Here is a 21,444-nt window from a genome sequence, read left to right as displayed (position 1 = left end):
TAACAGAACGCTTGTAGGCTCTCTCTCTCGGTGTTGGAGACGGCGCACACGGTGAACTCCGCGTTTGGAGCTGCTGCTGCTACGAACGGAACATGGTCTAAACTCTCGTTAACGTTTTAAAGTAACAGCGAACAAACACTCGGAGTGAGAACTGATATTTGAGAGTAATCCCTGGTGTTTCGGTGAGGCGTCGGAGCTCGAAATGCAGCAGCAGCCGGCGGCGACGGTCCAGTCCGCGGCGGACACCGGAGATTCAGCAGGTCAGAAATACACACACTCTCTCATGTTTGTTTTCAGCACTTGTGGGACATTCCATAGACTTTCATTTGAATTGTGGATACTTTCTGTTAACTTACCCACAAGTGGGCTACTACTAGACTAACCCTACTTTAAGACTTGCCCTAACCTTAAAATATGTCCACCTTAAAATTCCATGATTTTCGTTGTGGAGACTACAAACTATCACTAGATCACCCAGAGTTCCGGTGTCTGGATATCGCCGTTCAAACTAGCTGCAAGTTCGTAGATTTGTGAAATTAAGGTAGTGCCTACTTGAATTATTGCATTGTATTTTTGCCTAACCTCTATTTATTTTAAACATTGAGAATATGGATATGAAATATACTCTATGTCGCAAGAAAATGTAAACAGAACACTAACTTTTAAAATGTCACGTATTTTGTCTCTAAGATTTGTATTTATATTCTCTCAGAAAATTAACTAACCATGTATTTAGCCAAGTGCTATACTGGGGGGGATTTCAGAACAGTGCTGTAAAAGTGAATTGCTCTCTGCAACTGTAGGGGGAGCCCAGGAGCAAAATGACCAAAGCTTACCTAGTGTTATTTTTAAAATGTGTTACATGCAGAGAGTATTAATGTTTTCAGGAACTGATGGATGATTAGTTCTGTATTACAAACACTGCCCCAACTGTGTCCAATTTTACTGTACCCGTGTCCACAATGGGGGCTCCCCAAAGTCGCCAAATTTACTAGGAAGATTTATAAAAACTTGGACACCACACCATTATTTTGTGGACAGGCCATAGATTGAACAATTATTTTATAAGGAACACTGCGTATGAAAGAAATATATGTAGTTATGGTATTGTCTGGGTCTCTTGTACTTCCCCAGGCTGGTTTTTACTAAAAGCATCTTGGAAAAAAGAAGGTTCTTATTAAGTGGTAGAGCAGGCATCACATTGAGCACTTTCTGTACCTGTTGGAGATTATTTTAAAGCTACAGTGTTTTTGGGAGACTGGGCCCTAATGTTTTAAGTGACACATTTAGATATTTTTCAACTTTTCAGATTACATTACATATAAATATAATGCCTGTAGGTTTTCTGTTGAGGGAACATCATAACGTTGAGCCTTAAGTACATCACAAAGACATATTGACAGTACATAGCTGTTAATATTAAACAAAACACCGTTTTAGATGATGAGCTTTGACTTTATTCTGGAAAAAGTCATGTCATTTCCTTTGACAGATTTTGTAGGCCATGCCATGTCAGTTCACATGCTACATAATCTTGGGCTGAATGAGAAAAGCTGCTTTCTGGGTGATATTGGTTTATTTCCATGGGAAATGCATGGAATATATATTGTTATATTAAGTGCTAGGGCTTTTACAGCCCTCTCCTCATGGAAGCCCAGTGTAGAGTTGCCATACATTTCCTGTTTCGGCTCATTAATATTTATATTCCATTACACCATTACATTAACTTACAGCTTATTTAGTATGAACTGTTTAGAGGCAACTTTTTAGTTAGCTGTGTTAAAAAGAACATGTACGATTGCAGGGAATCACAGTTGTTTCGTTGATACGTTTGAGAGGAAATAAAACAACTGTTTGTAAGGGGCGGAGCCGGGGGGGACCACAAATTAATCTTTGGCCACGCCCCCACCCCCACACCACCCCCTTCCACCGCTGCTTTGCCGGGATCGTTTTTGCAGAACCATTTCTGTAGGGATGCAAGTTAACAGCGCACCTCAAACAAGTAGTTCTCCGAAGAAGCAGATGGTGGCGCTGTCTCTGGTCTCTGTCTGGTCACCCGTATGAAAATTGTCTGGCTGCACCACTGCTGTTTGTATGTGGTAGTCGTTTAACCTTTATGTACGTTTTTATTCAGAGTTCCAATTACCATAGAAACTAATTTGCAAATCGAGTTGTTTAATTTTGTAGTACATTTGATAATGCCGTTAGCCGTCCTCTGAATTTGGAGACAGCAGAAATAGAACTAATATATATATATATATATATTAATTTCTTATTTTTAATTTTAATTTATTTAAATAACTGATGGAAAGTGTTTACAGTGAAATACAAATAGTAATAACAATAGAATTAAGATTAGCAAAAAATGGCAATCACCAACCTTTTTTAATACAAAATATTAAAACACTATACATTATATATTACTAGTGATGCACAATTGTATTGGAATCTGCTGACATTTGGCTTTCAAAATATATTTGGCCCCACACAGATGCTTTGATTTTTGCAGATAGTTTAAACCAATAAATGCGGGGACACATTTCATGCCAGAAGAAGACTAGGTCATGCTCTTGTTCTCAAATAAATAGATATTTTTTATTTATACATAGACTGTGTGTAGAAATGGTTTGGCTGATATTGTTCCCCCTCTGACCGTGTGGGAAAGCACAAAAGCAGAGGTCTTATTTCTTTATTGCTTTACTGTTATCTGAATAAATTGGGTATTCCATCTTTCTTTATTTATTATATATCAGTATCTGCTGATATGTACATGTATAATATTATGTATCTACATCTACCTGGATTTCCCATGTCGGTGCATCCCTACCTCTGACAAGGAAATGTAAGTCTTAAACAGTTTTCACAGGTCCAGGACATTTGCCCAGTGCTGTAAGTGTTTTGTTATGGATGTGTTGTTCAGAGCAGTACTCCAGACGGCGACGCACAGCGCTGTGGTGCACCGTGGCTCTTCTCATGCTGTCCGTTGTGATTCTGGTGATCGGGCTCCTCTCTGCCACCCGCACTGGCAATGTTGCTGTGGCTGGCTACTACCCCGGCATCATAGTGAGTAACACTGAGCTTGAGCCAAGTAGAGGACTTTGACTCAATCACTGTATACACACTTTCATCAGTTTAATGGACAAAACAGTTGTCCATCTTTGCTTAAATAAACGGTGACAGTTTTCAGGCTATATAATGTATCAAAGGATTGGCTGGCTGTTTGTGATCAGGAGTTCAGATGTGTAGATTTGAAAGACTGCTGATTTTTGGGGCTTAACTATTAAACACAATATTTTTTACTATTGTTATTTTTTATTGAATATGGAGCTAGTATCCTAGAAGTGTACTTGCTACAGGCTAGAATTTAGCTTTTCAAGTTTAAAGGTGTTTATAATTAGCCCAGACTGTGTTGATGGCTTAGAAGCTTGTCTGTTTTTATCCTAGCTGAGCTTCGGAACATTCCTGGGCATTGTTGGACTTAATGTGGTGGAGAATCGCAGACCTATGGTGAGTACTCATTTCCTCCATCCATCCCATAAAGCTTCCTGGCCAAATTTAAGCAAATAAATTTGTATTTTTAGATGTAAAGCCCCAGTGAAACTTGGTTGTAATTTGCATACATACACCGTATTGCCAAAAGTATTCACTCACCCATCCAAATCATAGAATTCGGGTGTTCCAATCACTTCCATGGCCGCAGGTGTTTAAAACCTAGGAATGCAGACTGCTTCTACAAACATTTGTGAAAGAATGGGTCACTCTCAGGAGCTCAGTAAATTCCAGCATTGTACCATGATAGGATGCCACCTGTGCATCTGGCCCATTTGTGAAATTTCCTCACTATTAAATATTCCACAGTCAACTATCAGTGGTATTATTACACATGGGAATGACAACAACTCAGCCATGAAGTGGTAGGCCACATAAAAAGACACAGAGGAGCCAGCTGTTGCTGAGGTGCACAGTGGTTGCCAACTTTTTGCAGAGTCAATCTCTACAAACTTAATGTGGTCTTCAGATTAGCTGCAGAACAGTGCATAGAGAGCTTCATGGAATGGGTTTCCATAGCCAAGCAGCTGCATCAAAGCCTTACATCATCAAGCTCAATGAAAAGTGTCAGATGCAGTGTTGTGAAGCACACAGCTACAGGACTTTAGAGCAGTGGAGATGTGTTCTGTGGAGTCGTGAATAACACATCTCTGACTGGCAATCCGATGGACGAGTCTGGGTTTGGCGGTTACCAGGACAACAATACTTGTCTGACTGCTTTGTGCTAAGTGTAAAGTTTGGGAGACGGGGTATATGATGTGGGGTTGTGTTTCAGGAGTTGAGTTTGGCTCCTTTAGTTCCTGTGAAAGGAATTTATAATGCTTGAGCATATCAAGAGATTTTGTACAATTTCATGCTCCCAACTTTGTGGGAACAGTTTGAGAATGGCCTTCCTGTTCCAACATGACTGTGCACCAGTGCACAAAGCAAGGTCCATAAACCTTGGGCACCCATGACCCTGTCCCTGGTTCACATTTGTCCTTCATTTAAACATTTAGTAGGTACTAACCACTGCATACCAGAAACACCTCAAGACCTGCCATTTTGGAGATGCTCTGACCAAAACATGACTTCTGGTCAAAATCGTCAAGATGCTTGCTCTAATCCATTTTTCCTGCTTCAAACACATCATTCAAACACACCTGATTTTGCTGACTGTTTATATCCTGCCTAGAAAATCTCGCCTCCTGACAGGTGCCATTGTAATGAAGCAGCCATTTTTATTGATACATCGAATGTTGTGTGTACTAATTGAATCCTTTTTACTTATTCTGAATTTTTTTTCTTGTTTTCAAATCTGAGCTCATGTCACAAACACGGATCATAATTTAATTTTGCTGTTTATCTTTGTCTCAGAAAGATGACTGTAAAGATTGTGTTACACATAAAGGAGGATAAGGGATCTTATTGCAAACAAATATCCTTTTTACCTGGAGATACATGACAAATAAAATTGGTGACCAAATGGGCCTCACTTTGTCAGGTGTCTGATCTGTGGTGCGGTCGGTAATGCTCTCTGTGATTGGACAATGGCTTTGGATCAGAAAGAGGGGGAAATTGCGTTAGCATTGGTGAATTACTGAATTTCCCAGAAAGTCTTGATGCTCAAGTTGCAACAGCCATGGCACTGAGTGATGTGACTCTAAACTGGCTTTTCCAGCAAACATATTTTCAATATGCACAGGTAAATATAGCCTTCAGTCCTACCACAAATGTAATTAGTATTTTATGCAATGCAGCTATATATATATACTGTTCTTATTTAGTTTTATTTTCTGTAAAGTTCTTTTATTATTATTCTTCAACCTTGATTTGGAACTACTACCCTCCCGTCATTTTCAAGATATGCACACCAATGACCCATTTGACACATCAGTCCTGATTTGTAATAGTGTACTTGTATGCAGCTTTTGGATAGGTGGAATAGTATGTAGACAGTACATTGGGTGGTTTTTCTTTTTTCAAAAACTTTCAATGTATTCCTACATTTTGTTTTGGCAAACAAAAAAACCCTATAATCCTATAAACACACTGATTCACCAGCAGTGTCTAGACACTGAATCAGTTTGATTGAGAGAAGACAGCTTAAGAAACTAACCAGGGACACAGGACAAATGATTCCTCTATTTATGTTTTGCACTGTGCCCCTTAAGTTATGCTTCAGCATTCTGTCTCTATCATCAGTTATTTGTTTTAAAATGAAGCACTGAGTGAAATTATTCTCTTTGGAATTTGACTATATTACAGTAAAATAAGCCCTAGTGGTTGATTATACATGTACTTTTCAGACATGCAGACCAGCATCAGTGTCCTCCTTAGTCATGGCACTAACCAAGTACTATATAATTAATGATGACTGCCTTTCACGGAACCTTAGTTGTCTATCACTGTGTCGATCCTCTTTTCTCAACTGTCGTCTGTGCTTAGTTTTACTGTAGCATTCTGACACGTCCTGTTCTCGTGTAATGAAAGTGTGCAGATTTATGTACCTAAAATTTACATTACATTAATTTTTGTTATGCCATTTAAAGTAATTGGAATTCTAGCTCTGTAAGTTACAGTATTGCAAAGGTTAATATTGCAAACTACATGCTGGGCAGCCCTAGGTGGTTCAGGGAGAAGGCTGTGAGGTGTAACTGTGGTAGTTTGTTGAGACGTCTCTTTTTGTGATTTAAGCCTTTCTGCTGGCGGCCCACCTCCTCGGCTCTGATCCCAGAACACCCTTTAAAATTTAACGACAAAGACGCTGGCCCATGCACACACTCATCAGTGTGCACGCACACGGAGAGAGAGGAACAGCAGTGCAGTGTCCGTAACTAAACCCCATGTCTTCCCATACATTCTCACTATACAGACACAGTACACTGTACACACACCCTCCTATCAAGTCACAATTGCACAGCCACTGAAGTTCATTTACACAAGTACAGACACATGACTCACACTCAGTTCTGTATGAATGTGCACAGCCCATTTCATGCTGCAGTCCAGTGGCCAGTGTCAGATGACATGTCTGATGGGTTTTCATGAAGATTCATTTTATTTCCTATGGAAAGTGTCCTTGAAGTGTGCTATATAAATTAAATGTATTATTATATACAAATCACCTTTCTACAGGAGACAGGAAGTCAAACATTTGGTACAAGAATGAGCTATAAGTATTTTCTCAATAATGCTACCACAGGTTAAAATAGGTGAGAGACAGATAAGGCATCTGTGTACACTGTGAGTTTAAACTAGTAGACGTTTATGGGAATGAATAGAAAAAGGCAAATATGTTTAACCCTTTGCGGTCTAAGGACATTTTCTCAATTTTCTGAAATTCGCATTTAGAGTACTTGTATTTTAATATATTGCTCACTAATTTATATCAAAATGTTCAGATCAATCTCAGCTCTCTCGTAAAGAGAGGCCCATGTCACCTAGAGCATATTTTGAAGAGAAAATCTCTAACCCTGAAAAACTTAAATCCGATTTTTTAGAAAATCTTTATATTTCTTATGAAAACATCCCATTACTCATGTGGATGAATTGTTTTTGTGATTGAAATAGATTTATCAGTCTTAAAAACTAGCGAATCCACCAGTTAGGCATGGTGAGAGGCGGAGGTAATATTAATAGAAACATCTCGAATGGTCGTATGTGAGGCGCCGGTACGTTCTTCGACCCCAGAGGGTTAATGAACACTGTAGATTATATGGGTTTAATTGACTGATGGCAAATTATTGGAGACCCTGCTGACTAGGCATCTGATTTTCTGACCCAAAATCAAGACAAATTTTAAAATTATTTTAAATTGTTGTTTTGGTTAACATATGCTAATTGCTCTTTTAAATTCTTAAGTTTTCAAATCAAATTTGTTTGTATAGCTCTTTTTACAACTGATGATATCACAAAGCAGTTTCACAGAATTCCGGTAAGAAAGTTTTAACATGAGATAAAAAATATAAAGTAAAAATATAAAGAATGTAAAAAATACCCCAGGTGAGAAAGCCAGGGGCGACAGTGGCTTGGAAAAACTCCTTCAAAGCTGAGGAAGAAACCTTGGGAGGCTCACAAGAGGTGGGACCTATCCTCTTCTGGTCAATCTACTGGCAATAATAGTTAGGACTCCATGAAAACTTCAGTGTAGTGTGGGCAGCTCCTAGGCTTTAACTAAAAGTACAGCTTTAACTAAAAGGAGAGAATCGGAAGGACATCCCTCCGCTCCATTCCAGAGTTGGGGGGCTTTATAAGAAAAAGCTTTTTTTCCCCCAGCAGAGGCCTTCTGAATTCTGGGAAATATTAAAAATCCAGTACTTTGTAATCTGTGTAATAGTGGAGACTCCTTATAGGAAATAATATCTTGAAGGTATTCAGGAGCAAGAGAAAGGTAGGGCTTTATACGTTAATAAAGGCAGAATTTAACAGGCAGCCAATAAAGTGATGACAGAACTGGGCTGATATGTTAAAATCTTCTAGTTTTAGTGAGGACCCTGGCTGCAGCATGTTGAACTAGTTGAAGTTTTCTTAAGTTTCTGCTGGTGCATCCTGACAGTAGTGCGTCACAGTAGTCAACCCTTGAAGTAATAAAGGCATGTACTAATGGTTCTGCCTCCTGCAGGGATGAGGCATTTCTAATCTTGACGATGTTGCGAAAATTGAAAAAAAGCTGTCCTAGTGATACTGCCTATGTGTTGATCGAACGATAAATCCGGGTCAATTATGACACCAATATTTTTTGCTGCTGAACTAGATATAACTGGAATGTGAGCAAGATGTAAAATTAAATATAATAATTTTTTTTCTTGCCACATTTGGACCCAAAAGCAGGACCTCGGTTTTGTTATGGTTTAGGAGGAAGTTACGCAACATCCTACCTGTCACGTCTTCTTTAATCTGTGTTTGTCATCGCGCTTGGCTGATTATGTACAATTGCGTGTCGTCTGTGTAACAGTGAAAGTTAATGTCATGGTTTCTTATAACTGTGCCTAGTGGTAACATGTATAATGTAAATAATAATGGTCCTAAAATATAGCCTTGCAGAATTCCAAATTTTCTTTAGAGTACTTGGAAGATAAGTCATTTACTTTTAACTGATATTGTTCCCTTAAGTAAGATTGGAACCATGACAGGGCTGTCCTTGTGATTCCAGCCATGTTTTCTAAACTTTCTAGGAGAATATTGTGGTCTATCGTATCAAAAGCTGCACTGAGGTCAAGAAACACCAACAGGGATACATGGCCTTGATCAGAGGCAAGAAGAAGATTGTTTGTAATCTTGACTAGAGTTGGCTCAGTGCTATGATTTGGCCTGAATCCAGATTGGAATTTTTTATATACAGTAATCCCTCAGTACTTCGCGGTTCATCTTTTGCGGATTCGCTGCTTCGCGGGTTTTTTCAAGGGGGCTTTTTTATTATTTAGATACATGTATTAGACTAGGCCTTTAGGTGACAAAATATATCATTTACAAGTATTTCTTACGTATTGTTCATGTCCACATCCGAGTGAAATTTACTTGCGCTAAATCACAGCTTAGGAATTACTCTATTAAAGAAACTGGTAGGATATCACATGTAGTTCCAGCTGAAAAACATTATAGAATGACTGTTTAATGCAAAGGGAGGGTTGTTAACAGTACAGGGAGGGTTTTAAAAGTCCAAATACTCATTAAATACATAGAAAATTATCTTTCCTCTACTTCACGGAAATTCTTTTTTCGCAGGTGGTCTTGGAACGCATCCCCCGCGAAAAATGAGGGATCACTGTATATGATTCTTATGTAGATATGAATTTTCATAATCATAATTATGATAAGATATCATAATTTTGGTATTGTGACAACACTGCTGAAAACGTATACAGTCCCAAGGAAAACAGCTGAAATTTTACTGCTTTCTAAGAAACCCATATCAGCTGAATGAATCATCACGGTTTACTGATAACTATTAATGTCCTGTGACTACAGTACATTAAGTTTAAACTTCTACCTTTTTAGCAGAGTAGAAAGTATTGTCCAGCTGGTAGAATAGTGTGCTTTTTTTTATTTATTTATTTTTTTTACCTTGACTGTGCAACTGTATATGGGAGCAGTTGATCTTAATATGCGTTTCTTCTGTGTGTAATACACTTAATAGTCTAGTGTAACTGAAGTGCAAGAACGGAACGCAACGCAAGCAAACAGAAGTACGCTCATCATGGATATTTTACCCTAAAGCACCAGGTCTAATTTTGGCCCTATCATCAGGAGATTTTGTTCTATCTCCAGTCATGCTTTAACCATTTGAGGTCATTAGTCCTAAAGGGGTAAAAAAATATATTAAACAATTGGGACAGAATGCCAGACCTAAATTAAGCCTAACTCTAGACTAAACAGGTTTTTCAGTGTCGGTTTACGTTAAACGATTTGTTCTAACATGGGGTCTGGGAATTGGTTGTAGAAATCTCAGATCCCACAGACCTTTAATTATTAAATAATTTTGTGTGTTGTTGCTTTGCTCTGGGTCACCTTGTGGTCAAGGCAATGTTCTTTCAGGGGTCATAACTCTGAGTCTGGATCCTCCTGACTTCAACTCTCATTATACCTGTGACCATTGTGGTCATCGATCACTTGACCACTGTGCAGCGTTTGTCCTTGGACTGACTGAAATTATTCTGCAACATTAGTTCCTCCCTCTTGCTTGGACCACTGGTGGTCTGCAGGTGGATTTAAAACGTTCTGATTGGTTCATCTCAGGGATCAGGTCGATGAAGAGGAAGTGCATGTGTGTGTGTTTTATGGGACAGCAGCTGGCTGTAAGATAATACACATTAATACTGCTGTCAGGGCCTATTGTCTCTGACACATTCTCTCTTTTTGCAGGTGTATGAAATCGCCGGCCATTGAAATTCTTAATTAACTCAGTTGGCCCAGGGGTGCAGTCACTTTGTGGACTTTAGCTAGGCTGGAAATCATTACGACTTGCAGCTGGTAACAGAAGAGATTAGGTTTGATCACAGTGCACACTGCTTTAGATTGGCTGTAATTCTGTTTGCCTTGCAGTTTACCTCAGCGACAGAGATATCAACCCTTGGACAGACTTCCAGCTGAAGCTCCAAGTGTGTCACTTGACTTGATTTTACAATCTGTACACAGGTGTTTGTGTGCCCGAAGTGATTTTCTTTGGTTGCGATAACCCACAGCGTAGTTTTCTCTGTGGATTAAACATTTATAAATCATTATTTGAAAACTTCAGTCTTAAATATGGTTAAATATTTATTATATTTTAACAAATGACCTGTAGGAGAAAACCTGTCTGAAACAAATGAATTCTATGGTATGATCCTTGGCTGTTTCTCAAGACCATAAACAACAAGAAATGGAGTTGTGTTCTCTAGAAAAACGTTCCTGAGAAATCAACTTGTTATTTTGGAAGGATTGAAAATCACTTCAGACAAGAACATACAAACGCCTAAGAACACATTGAGAAACAGCCCTTGTTTGTGTTTACAGGAACCTTTTGTCAGTCTGTTTCAGACACTTCTACACTGTTCTCCTCCAATCTGGTTCTAAACTCAGTTAGATTAAACAGTATGGGGCTAATGTAGAAATATATGCACGATGCCATCACAAGAGGAGGGGAAATGAGGCAGTGGGAAAGAATAAAAATGTGTTTTGATTAACTTTTGGTTTGCTCTATACAGCTGCGCTATTAAAATATGGATCTACACTGTTTAAAAAAAGAACCACATTTTTGCAAGGACTCTCTTTACTAAACTTCAACAGTCTCATCAGCAGCATGTCTCTTAGGGCAGAACACCAGATGGACATGGAAAATGGAGTAGCCACAGCAGTGTCTTTAGCTCAGCTGATATGAGCTCTCGTGCATAATGACTTCTACTTGGCTGAACAGATGAGTGGCATTTAAAGCATCAGCTAATGACCTCTCACCATGGATGATCCTTGATTGGAGGGGGATAAAAATCCAGTTTGGGCAGCATTTTTTGGAGTGGAAAGATTTTATGATGAATGTGGGCTTTGGTTGATTGGGGGTTTGGAGAATATTCTAAGAAATTTAAATGTACCAGTGTTTATCTAAATGCTTTTGACTAAGTTTCTGAGATGGGAGAAATGATCATGCTGAGCAATGTATTGTTAATACTGCTTTTTTTTTTTTTAAGCAGTAACTGCTTAATATTGGCTGAACGCTAAAAATAGTAACATAAATAATAAATTAAATACACTGATATATTTGAAAAATAGTAAATTTTATTAATCCAGACTTCTAGTGAGGGAATATTTGGGGAAAAAAATCAGTTAGTATAATGTTAACTAAGGTAGATGGGGTGAGAGTGTTTTTGTTTTACTGGTGTATGATGTGATTGGGTGAGGGAGGTTGCCCTTTCCTTTGTGCATAGTGTTGCCCTTCACACTGCCTTTGGTCTGTAAGGCAGTAAATTACTCATAAAGCATTGGTTTGGTGGGCACCACTTGGAGAGGCTGTACATTTCGTTTATTACTTCAGTCCAGGTCCAGACACAGTAGTTATCACCCAACAAAGCAGAGGAACAGAAAAGGGGAAGGGGAGTTGCAAAACACAAGGCTCTGAGTATTGGTCTTTGTATTTCTTTGCAACTGTAAGAAGCATAACTATGTTCAAAAAAGGCTGTATGTGATAAATCTTAAAACATCAACAGCTGATAATCTGCAAATATTGAAAAGCACATTTTCCAGAAAAGCTGTGCAAAATGAAAAACAGAATGCAGTGATTTACAGATCAAATGCTATATTTAAAGAAACACTGCCATTTTTTTACCTTAAAATTGTGACGTCCACTGCTGCATCCTCCGAGCTAAAGCTGAAGGGAACCATCCAGCTTATGAGCACACAGTTCATAGGCTAACACCCATGATGATTTGGGGGTTCTCAACGTGTTCTGCCTCACAGCTCACCTCTTTATCAATAGTAAGCATAAAAGCCTACACTAGAACGTTTTCAGTTCCACACATTCATTCATTCATTCATTCATTGTCTGTAACTCTTATTCAGTTCAGGGTCGCGGTGGGTCCGGAGCCTTCTCAGAATCACTGGGTGCAGTGTGGAAGAAGTTCCGCCTTTGGTAGTGTTTATTTAAGGGAAGCAGATCCATGGCGTCCAATCCAATTAAAATTTGCAAGCGGAGGAAATTATTTTGTGTGAGGAAAACCACATCAGGCAACGAACAGTGCTCATGCAAACACAGAAAAATACACTAAGTGATGAAAAACACTTGCATGCGAGGGATCATTTCTGTGCTTCTGAGAGTGGGTCGGCATTCCAGACAAAATACACACCAAACACAAAGTGAACAGGAGACTATAACTATTTAATATATATATATTTAATACATGCACAAGCTTTTGAATTAAACGTATATTGTCTTGTTTACATTTTCACGCTCATCGCCTATTCATTTACCGTAATAGTGTGAGTACACTGTGTCTGTGTGGGTTTCCTCTGGGTGCTCCAATTTGTTCCCACAGTTTGTAGGTGGATTGGCGACTCAAAATTGTCTGTGTGTGTGTCGCCCTGTGAAAGCCTAGCGTCCCCTCCAGGGTGTGTTCTTGCTATATTACGTAGCATTTAATTTGTCTGTTTTTAACCCCTCCTTGTTTGTATTTTCAGTTGGTTGCCTCTATCATTTTCGTCAGCCTTGGAGTAATCGCCTGTTTCTTCTGCGCCATCGTGGATGGCATCATTGCTGCAGAGTTTATTGTAAGTAGAACATTGGATCTCTAGAATCTATAAGACTCTAATCTTTAATCCCCTTCCTACAGGCTCTTATATGCATGTACTAAATCATATTTAACGCCCAGCTCCTATTTCTCTCTCTCTCTCTCTCTCACTGTCTCTGACACAGACACACGCTTTCTATGCTATATAAGCCAGCCCTCCTCTCTCTTGCACCTTTTGTAGTGGTTTTGGTAATGAAAGTTTGTGGATATAATCAAGCCTCGTCTCGTCTGAGTGGATGACCGTTAGTGTCAGTGCCTCATTCATCACGACACCACTGCAAACTGCCCACATCCGATACATCCTCTCTTGCAGCTCTTCTACAAACTACTGGTGTTTGTTAGTCTGGAACTAAATTTCAATCTAGTTGTATTCACTAGGCCAGTTTTCAAGTGAATACTGTTCATTACTCTAAGTAATAGAGGAAATAAGAGCCCACATGAAAACACCTACTCTACATAGTTTATTAGCTTTAAAATTACAGCTTCAAAATCATTGAGATGCTTCAGCTTTGTCTGCTGATGAGGACATAATTGTGGCGTTCTGTTACCTTTGGACAATGTGGAAGGTAGTTAGTCAGAAAAATATATTTTCATTGTTTCTGGACTGAACTAACAGATTAGTCTAGCTAGGGTAACTTGTTTATCTGAAAGATGAAGCCATGATGGAGCCACTTCTGCCTTCTCAGTCATTTCCTTAACAACATAACCATGGCAACACTTTGGGTTACTGTTATTCTAGAGAAGAATAGTATGCATTAAAAAACAAGTGGGCAGGAATGAACTTTCTGCAGCAGGTTGACAGTATTTATAAACTGGACCCAGTGATCCTACTGTTTTCAGTGAGGAAACCTGTGGCATCTCACTTCCCGATCGGCTTCTCGTGCAGTGAATTCTGGGAATGCTAGCCTGCACAGGCACGAATCTCTGGTGTGCTGTTCAAACAGCCATACAGTCAGTAGAAGCTGTGCAGGTAACTTTTGAACATTTGAACGTCACACAGGAAGTCAGAGACGCAGGACTGATAAGCTGTTAGTGTGGTTAGACATGAAAAGTGTGGCATTAGGCTGAATCCTCTTACTGATAAATGACTACAATTTGCTTTAATCATTTAATAAGTGATCAGCAAACAATATCCTGGAGATCGTTACCGATCATTAGTTCCAAATGGCATTTAAAATGTTCTTCAGTTTACTGAACTAAAGCGCCTGTTTCCGGCCAGTCAGGGACTTCTGAAGAAGTGATTTAGCTGGAGCAGATGTGGCAGATTGCAGTTGAGGTTAGTCAACAAGATGTTAGAGCTTCAAGGCTAGGGTTGGTGACCTCTAGTATTGTGTATGGGGTGTTAAAATTCTTATAAGCCTTAGAGCTTGCATTCTATTAGTATTATATGCAGCAAGTTTTAATTGCTGACTTGCCTTGCCTTCATTTATTTTTGGCTGACTGAATTTATATACACCAATAAAATGGTTTATAGGAATGAATGATGAATTACTGGAATTCAAGTAATTCAAGGAAACAATATTTCAAGGATGAATAACAGCCTTTCTGTACATTTATTTGGATCAGAAAGATTGAATATGACGTCAGGTCCACTGTGAAGAAAAGCAGTAACTACAGCCTTCTGTAGCCAGAGTCTTGTTCTAAAACGAAGTCACAGATGCTTAAACTCTTGGATCAATAAATGCAGTAATAGTGTCGTAATGGGCCCAGTTGAGATTACATATTATTAATTCACTGATGTATGTAGGCATCTGCTGCTAATACCTTTACTTTCACATACATTATTTAATTAGGAAATAATCAACAGGAGATTTTGCACTGTGTTCTGTTACGCTCAACTGAATTGTGTGTAACCTACAGTCGGATTGAGCACATACTGGAGTGCACACTGCTTGCTTTGCACTTTAAGACTAGACATGCCGTATTTCAAAAAGCCCATTAAAGCTTAATTGCAGAAATAGGAATCGATACGGCTGTGAAATTGAGTTTCTGTTGTTCAGTTTGCTCAGTCTATAAACACTGCACATCCCACCCCCCCATCCCCCACTCTTTTATTCCTACCCTAGGACAGAAGACCTCTAATGGAGGGGAGGTGCCTGTTCTACGCCAGTGGCTCAGGTTATGCTTACGACAACTACTACACTGAGGTGTGTATCGCCCTTCACAACAAGTGGTTCCCTCTCATGTCTGTTCAGATTAATCTGAAAAAGGCAAGTCTTAAAGTCCTTAACACTGCTGGCAAATCAGAACTTTGTTTGACTTTGAGTTTTATGGTACTTTTCCACTGCATGGAACCTACACGACTCTACTAGACTCGGCATGGCCCTTCTGCTTTTCCACTGGCCAAATTTGGTATCTGGAACCATGTAAGTTTTCATCCAAGCTCGCTCCGGGTTCTAGCTGTGCCGATTAGGTACTAAATCGTGACATGTAAACCCTGCAGAGCACTGTTTGAACAGAGCCATGTGAATCACCACGAAATCCAGCACAAACCTCCGCGGGTAAAATCTCTTAAGTTACAGCAGCTTGCACATTTATTCTTATCAGACTCACAACGGCAGCTCGTAACTTTACTTCTAGGTGTTTTGAAGAGGTTTATATGCTCCTCGGGCCGATGGCCCTGTGAAAACCGAACATGCAACAAGTAAAACTGATCTGTGACTGTGTTCAGTCCAAAAAACTAAAACAACACACAAATACATGGTGAGTAAACAGCACCTAAATTTACCACCGCCGTTGTTGTGAATTTCATAGCCAGCGATTCCTGTTAGAGATGGGATCCCTGCCAATGGAATAGCAAGACCCATGCGGTGGAAAAGCACCATCCATTTCAAAATGTCAGAACTACTTGGAATAAACAAGTGACAGTAACATCATCTGAAATACGTATTGTACGGATATACAATGGTTGCACTGATTGATGAACTAAGTAAATAAAATATCGGGCTGGATTGCCTTCCACTTTCATCTCAAGATGTTTTTTGATTGACCACGCCTCTAGGACAGCACAGGAAACACATCAAATATCTGTCAAAGAAATAAGCAATACATAATTGAACTATTTTTACTTAAATTACCAACTGTCTGTGAGGAGTTTGGTGTGTTCTCCCTGTGTCAGTGTTGGTTTCCTCCAGGTGCTCTGGTTTGCTCCCATGTTCCAAAAACACACGTTGGTAGGTGAATTGGTGACTCAAGTGTGTGTGTGTGTGTCCCTGTGAAGGACTGGACCCACCATGACCCTGAACTGGATAAGCGGTTACAGACAATGAATGAGTGAATTCTGGTTCATTCATAGGGCTCCAGAGATGTACAAAAATATAGAATAAAAATGAATACTTTTCTGGTTTATATAAACTGTCTCAGACCATAAACATCGTTTTTTAATTTAAGACTTTGTCAAGCCCGGATGATGATGTACGTTATAACATGACTTCATCATCTTCATTACAGACTAAATTTGCAATATTGTTTACTAGGAGAAAATTATGAGTAAAGGCTTCTGCGCCAAGCACCATTTCCTTAATTAAAGCCAGTGTACAGTTGCTGTTAAGAGTGGCTTCTGTCCTTTGGGTGCAATGCAAACAAATCCTGCACTCAGCTTTATAGTTTCAGAACTGTTCAATGGTTTAAAAACTTCAGCCGTAAAACAAGATGGTTGGTAATACCCAAGTATGAATTTGGAGGCAGCAATGCAGGGTCATTCAGGTCGTATGGACCCTTATTGCTAAAAGTTGACACTTTATCTCAACAATGGTCCCTGGGGTCCTTGCTGAGTTTCTCAGTGTGATATCCACTCACGCTGCTCATCGTTGCTGCCTGAAGATGAAAAATAGCGTGTGTTCTTCACTGGTTTCACTGCACTGGTCACTATCAGTACTTTAAAAATGGTACGCTGATTATGTCAACATGAATTTTAACTAAGGCTGATTGGCTGTCCTCTGACCTCTCCAGCGTAGGTGATCTTTACTTCTCCTCCCTGGTGAGGGGCAAACTCTGTTTAAGTTGGTTGTGTTTAGACGTCACTGGAATTGCTATCTTTACCTAATTAGGTGTCAATGAGAAGGGTTCATTACTGAAATCAGATTCTTCTAGGCTGAAACCCTGTAGATCAGACATCATCATTTCCGCTCCTAGAGTGTCAGAGTCTAGCACAGTTTAGAGATGTTCTTGTGAGTGACCTTGTTAATCAGTGAGTTAAATGTGAGAAGGTGTATACGGATAGATCGCAAGATTAGGAACACCTACCTTGTGTCTACAGTCATTGTCTATTTTGTCAGCTCCACTGACAAATCAGGAGCATTTTCTACAATTACACATTGTAGTCAGTTTGTTTGTCTGCATACTTGGCCCCTTCCACCATGTTCTGTAAAGGTAAGGACCATCACAGAGCAGGTATGATTTTGCTGGTCATTCTTAGTGCTGTGGTGAGACTGATGTGGTGTTGGTGTTTTAGTGTGTTATGCTAGCACAAGGGGATCAGAAACTCAGAACAGTCCACCAACCAAAAATATCCAGCTGACAGCATCCTGTGTCTACTGATGGACTAAAGGATGACCAACACAAACGTATGTGTGTCTAAGAGTGGACAGTGAGCAAAAAAAACTCAAGGAGCACTGCTGTGTCTGATCCAGCACAACACACGCTAACAGACCACCACCACATCAGTGTCATGGCACAGCTGACAATAATCCACCACCCAAGTAATAACAAAGGGTTAACAAAATATGCAGAGAAACAGCTGGACTACACTCTGTGATTGTAGAACTACAAAGTGCTCCTGTGTGATCAGTGGAGTTCTTAATCCAGTGATCATTCAGTGCATATCTCTAAAGCGATACTAATTTTGATGTAGAAATGCACAAACATGAGCCTGGTAAACAACACATACATTATACGAACCTGTGTCTGAATTCACATACAGCTGATACTACCAGACCCAGGTCCTCCAGGACAGAACCTGATCCTCAAGCTGCAGGTATTGGGGATTTTGAGTGTCCAGGGCCCTAGTGTTGTCTGCCCTCTGCTGGTGAAAAGCTGCTAATGTCATTGACCGTTTCTTTGCATGAACATACTCAGCTGCAAGTTTTTAGATGCACTTTATTTTTATGATACGAGTCTGCAGAATCTTGTTCACTGTCTTTCATTCTATTTGTCTTTTGTTTCTTTAGGTTATGTGTCAGTCATTTAATCAGGAATGCAAACTCAAAGTGAAGAGCAACACCTGCTACTGCTGTGATTTATTCAGCTGCGAGAGGTGAGCTGCTCCAGTTTAGATGTAAAAGCTTTCAAAAACTGTTATTATTATTATATATTTTATTTAATATAAACCCATTAACTCAACATTTTATATATAACATATTTGTAGTATTATTACTATTATATGTTAAGAATTTGAAACATCTTCCATTTAACATGTCTCCTCCTCTAGCCCAGAGTACCATGCTCACTATTTTGAGTTCACCAGTGTGAGCAGTTGCTGGGACGTGGTGCACCTGCACAGGCTGCTGTGGTCCAGTGTGGTGCTCAACGTGCTCGGAGTCTTCCTGGGCATCCTCACAGCGGCCATATTAGGAGCATTCAAGGACATGGTGAGACTTTCTCTGTTACAGATTATAAGTGGTCTTTATATACAGCCTTTGATTCCAGTTTCAAAATCGTCACTTTAAAAAAGATTTAGTAATCACTGGTAGTTAACTGAGTGACTTCACTTATTGGGTGGTTTGGCCACTCAGTGTCACAACCAACAATGATTTCAAAATCCAGAACTAGAAACTATATTTGAGTCCAGATTCAAAGACCTAAACGAATTTCACCTTTAACTCAATGTAGACCCTCACCCAGAACGTTGGTGTCAGGCACTAGCAGCAGCCTGCTTTTCTCTAATATTGAGTGTGGCAGTATGTTATGGAGCCAGAGACTACATAATATTTTACCCTTTAATTTATGTAGTGTTCCTTTAACTGAGCTTAAGGCTTCAAAATCAATGTGATGCTTCACTGACCATCACTGAGTCTGTTGTCTTTGTTATTCTGGGCTCAGCACTGCAGAAACTGCACTAACGTTCAGAGGAGAAAACCAACAAATGGATGAACTCTTAGTATTTCTTTAATTCTATTTATTCAGGGTTTTTTAAATATATATATATATATATATATATATATATATATATATATATATATATATAATTTTTTATTTTACGTTTTTAAATTAATTTATATTGTGAAGATTCTGGCCAGCAAGATCCTGCCATTACCTGCTAACATTAGCCTCAAACCATTCTTTTAAGAATTTAATGGGGCTTGAACATTTATTAATTCATTATAGCTGTACTGCAGTGAGTGTTCAATGTACCTGAGTACATTAAAAATCAGCAGACTACTAATTATCATAAATTCCCGCTCTAATGTCTATAGTATTGGGATGGTTAGTGAAACTGACGTGGCACAAAGCCCCAACTTGAATAATATTAACCAGCTTCCACAGACTACAGATGTCTGCTCCCTCCCTTTCTTTCTGTATTGTAGGCTCCAGCTGTTCAGACCCAGATGTCTCAAAGTCCTGCTCCACCGCCACACATCCTCTATAACCCCACGCAACACATGCTCACCTACGCTGGCTTCTGCCCTTCGGGACAAGCCCTGCCTGCATACCCCAACTACCCCATGCCCATGCAGGTAACCACATCTACAGAGAAAATACTCAGACCTGCACTTGGACAAATGTAAAATGCACTGTTACTGAATACACACTGTACATTCTTCATCTTCAGCACCTCAATAGTTATCCGGCCCCCAGCCCTTCTCAGCCCAGCCCTGAAGTGCCTGTGTCCCCATCAGACGAGAGCCAGCCTCAAGCCCAGTCCAGCACCAACCCTTCACTTCCATCTCAGTCCACGTCACAGGAGAGCTCTGGCTACATGCTCACTCCTAATGCACCCACGCTCTACGGACACTCGTTAGGGCCCTTCGAGAAGCCTCCACCTTATGCCTGTTGAAGGACTACTGTCCAAATTCCTTGGCGGGGGGGAGGCACACAACATTCCAGGTCTAACATTTCCATTTGGTAAGATGTTAGAAAAGAAGAGTTAATTGTGTTTATGGGTATAATTCAGAATAAGGTGTTGCCTTTAAACAAATGTATTTATAAATTTGCAGAAGGCACTGTGGCACAGCTCTGGTCGTTTTAGTTCAGTACTCCTGCACTCTGGATTAGAGATGAATCAAGGATAACACACAGAACGAAAGCTTTGAGAATTATAAATGTGAAATACTGCTGTTACTAGTGTTTACTTTTATGAGTGGTGGTGTGTAGTATATTGTAGCACAGCATCGTTTCTCTCTGCCTCGACTGTTAAGACAGTAGACACACTTGTATTTTCTTGTTTTCGTCTATCACTGTTCGTACTTTAAAACCCAGCATGTATTATACAAATCTTTCCACCAACCACTAGGAATCCACTCAAGAGAGTAGTATAATTCAGGTGAATCAGACGGAAGTAAGCACATTTCTTTCATGTCATTTTCAAGGTATTAATTTATTTTTAACCACAATCAGCATTAGACCATGAATATCTTCACTGATCACTGCTTGCTTGTCTGTTGTTTTGGTGGAGTTCCATCTTTGGTAAACCATGGCCATGGTGGTGGTCTTTTACGATTGAATCACTTGTGCACTTTAAATAAGCCATTGTTTCATTTCTAATTCAGTTTGAGTACAAAGGAGAAACAAAAATCAGCACCGTACCGTTATTTACTCACTGTAGACTGTCACTCGTACACTAACGGCAATGAGTTCAGATGCTTATTTAAAATATGACATATGGTGTGTTATGCTTGATTTTTACAAATGTTCTGAAAGGGCAGTGAAGGCAAACATTCATTTAATATTAAGAACTTGACATCTTCGGAGAAGGTTTCCTACATTCTATGTTCAGTGCACTTTGAATAATAGTTAAAAAAAAAAAGTGTGACATATGTATGGATCAGCCCATCAACACTCACAGGGGAGTGTGTAAGGTAAGACACAGGGACACTTCACACAGAATTCTCACTGCACATGTCGGTAAAGCGCTAGATCTGTCCTTCTGTAAAAGCTTAGGCAGATATTAGAACAGAGTTCACGTTGTATTTTTATTTATTTATTTTTCAAATAGCACTTAGTC

At 39.5% G+C, this 21,444-nt stretch overlaps 1 protein-coding gene across 2 annotated transcripts; it reads left to right on the top strand.

Annotated features, from left to right (window-relative positions):
- Positions 1–38: 38 nt before the first annotated feature.
- Positions 39–21,347, top strand: LOC136686388 (transmembrane protein 255B). Of its 2 annotated transcripts, none has more exons than XM_066660125.1 (9): positions 39–260; positions 2,921–3,063; positions 3,445–3,507; positions 13,174–13,263; positions 15,350–15,430; positions 18,452–18,537; positions 18,712–18,871; positions 19,808–19,957; positions 20,053–21,347. In XM_066660125.1, the coding sequence occupies exons 1-9, from the start codon at positions 203–205 to the stop codon at positions 20,275–20,277; spliced, it is 1,056 nt and encodes a 351-aa protein (XP_066516222.1). In that variant the 5' UTR covers positions 39–202; the 3' UTR covers positions 20,278–21,347. The 2 variants fall into 2 exon arrangements, with proteins under 2 accessions (XP_066516222.1, XP_066516223.1); XM_066660126.1 differs by lacking the exon at positions 39–260 and adding an exon at positions 1,977–2,092.
- Positions 21,348–21,444: the final 97 nt, after the last annotated feature.

This window comes from Hoplias malabaricus, chromosome 2, assembly GCF_029633855.1.
Source record: "Hoplias malabaricus isolate fHopMal1 chromosome 2, fHopMal1.hap1, whole genome shotgun sequence".
Classification (NCBI taxonomy): Eukaryota; Metazoa; Chordata; class Actinopteri; order Characiformes; family Erythrinidae; genus Hoplias; species Hoplias malabaricus.
This window is presented reverse-complemented; position numbering and strand designations above follow the sequence as displayed.

What these genes read in the sequence shown, in the direction of transcription:
- LOC136686388 (XM_066660125.1), top strand. Translation starts at nt 203, where the DNA reads ATGCAGCAGCAGCCGGCGGCGACGGTCCAGTCCGCGGCGGACACCGGA. An exon ending in GATTTATTCAGCTGCGAGAG is followed by an intron (nt 18,538 to 18,711) that starts GTGAGCTGCTCC and finishes CTCCTCCTCTAG; the next exon opens with CCCAGAGTACCATGCTCACT. An exon ending in TAGGAGCATTCAAGGACATG is followed by an intron (nt 18,872 to 19,807) that starts GTGAGACTTTCT and finishes TCTGTATTGTAG; the next exon opens with GCTCCAGCTGTTCAGACCCA.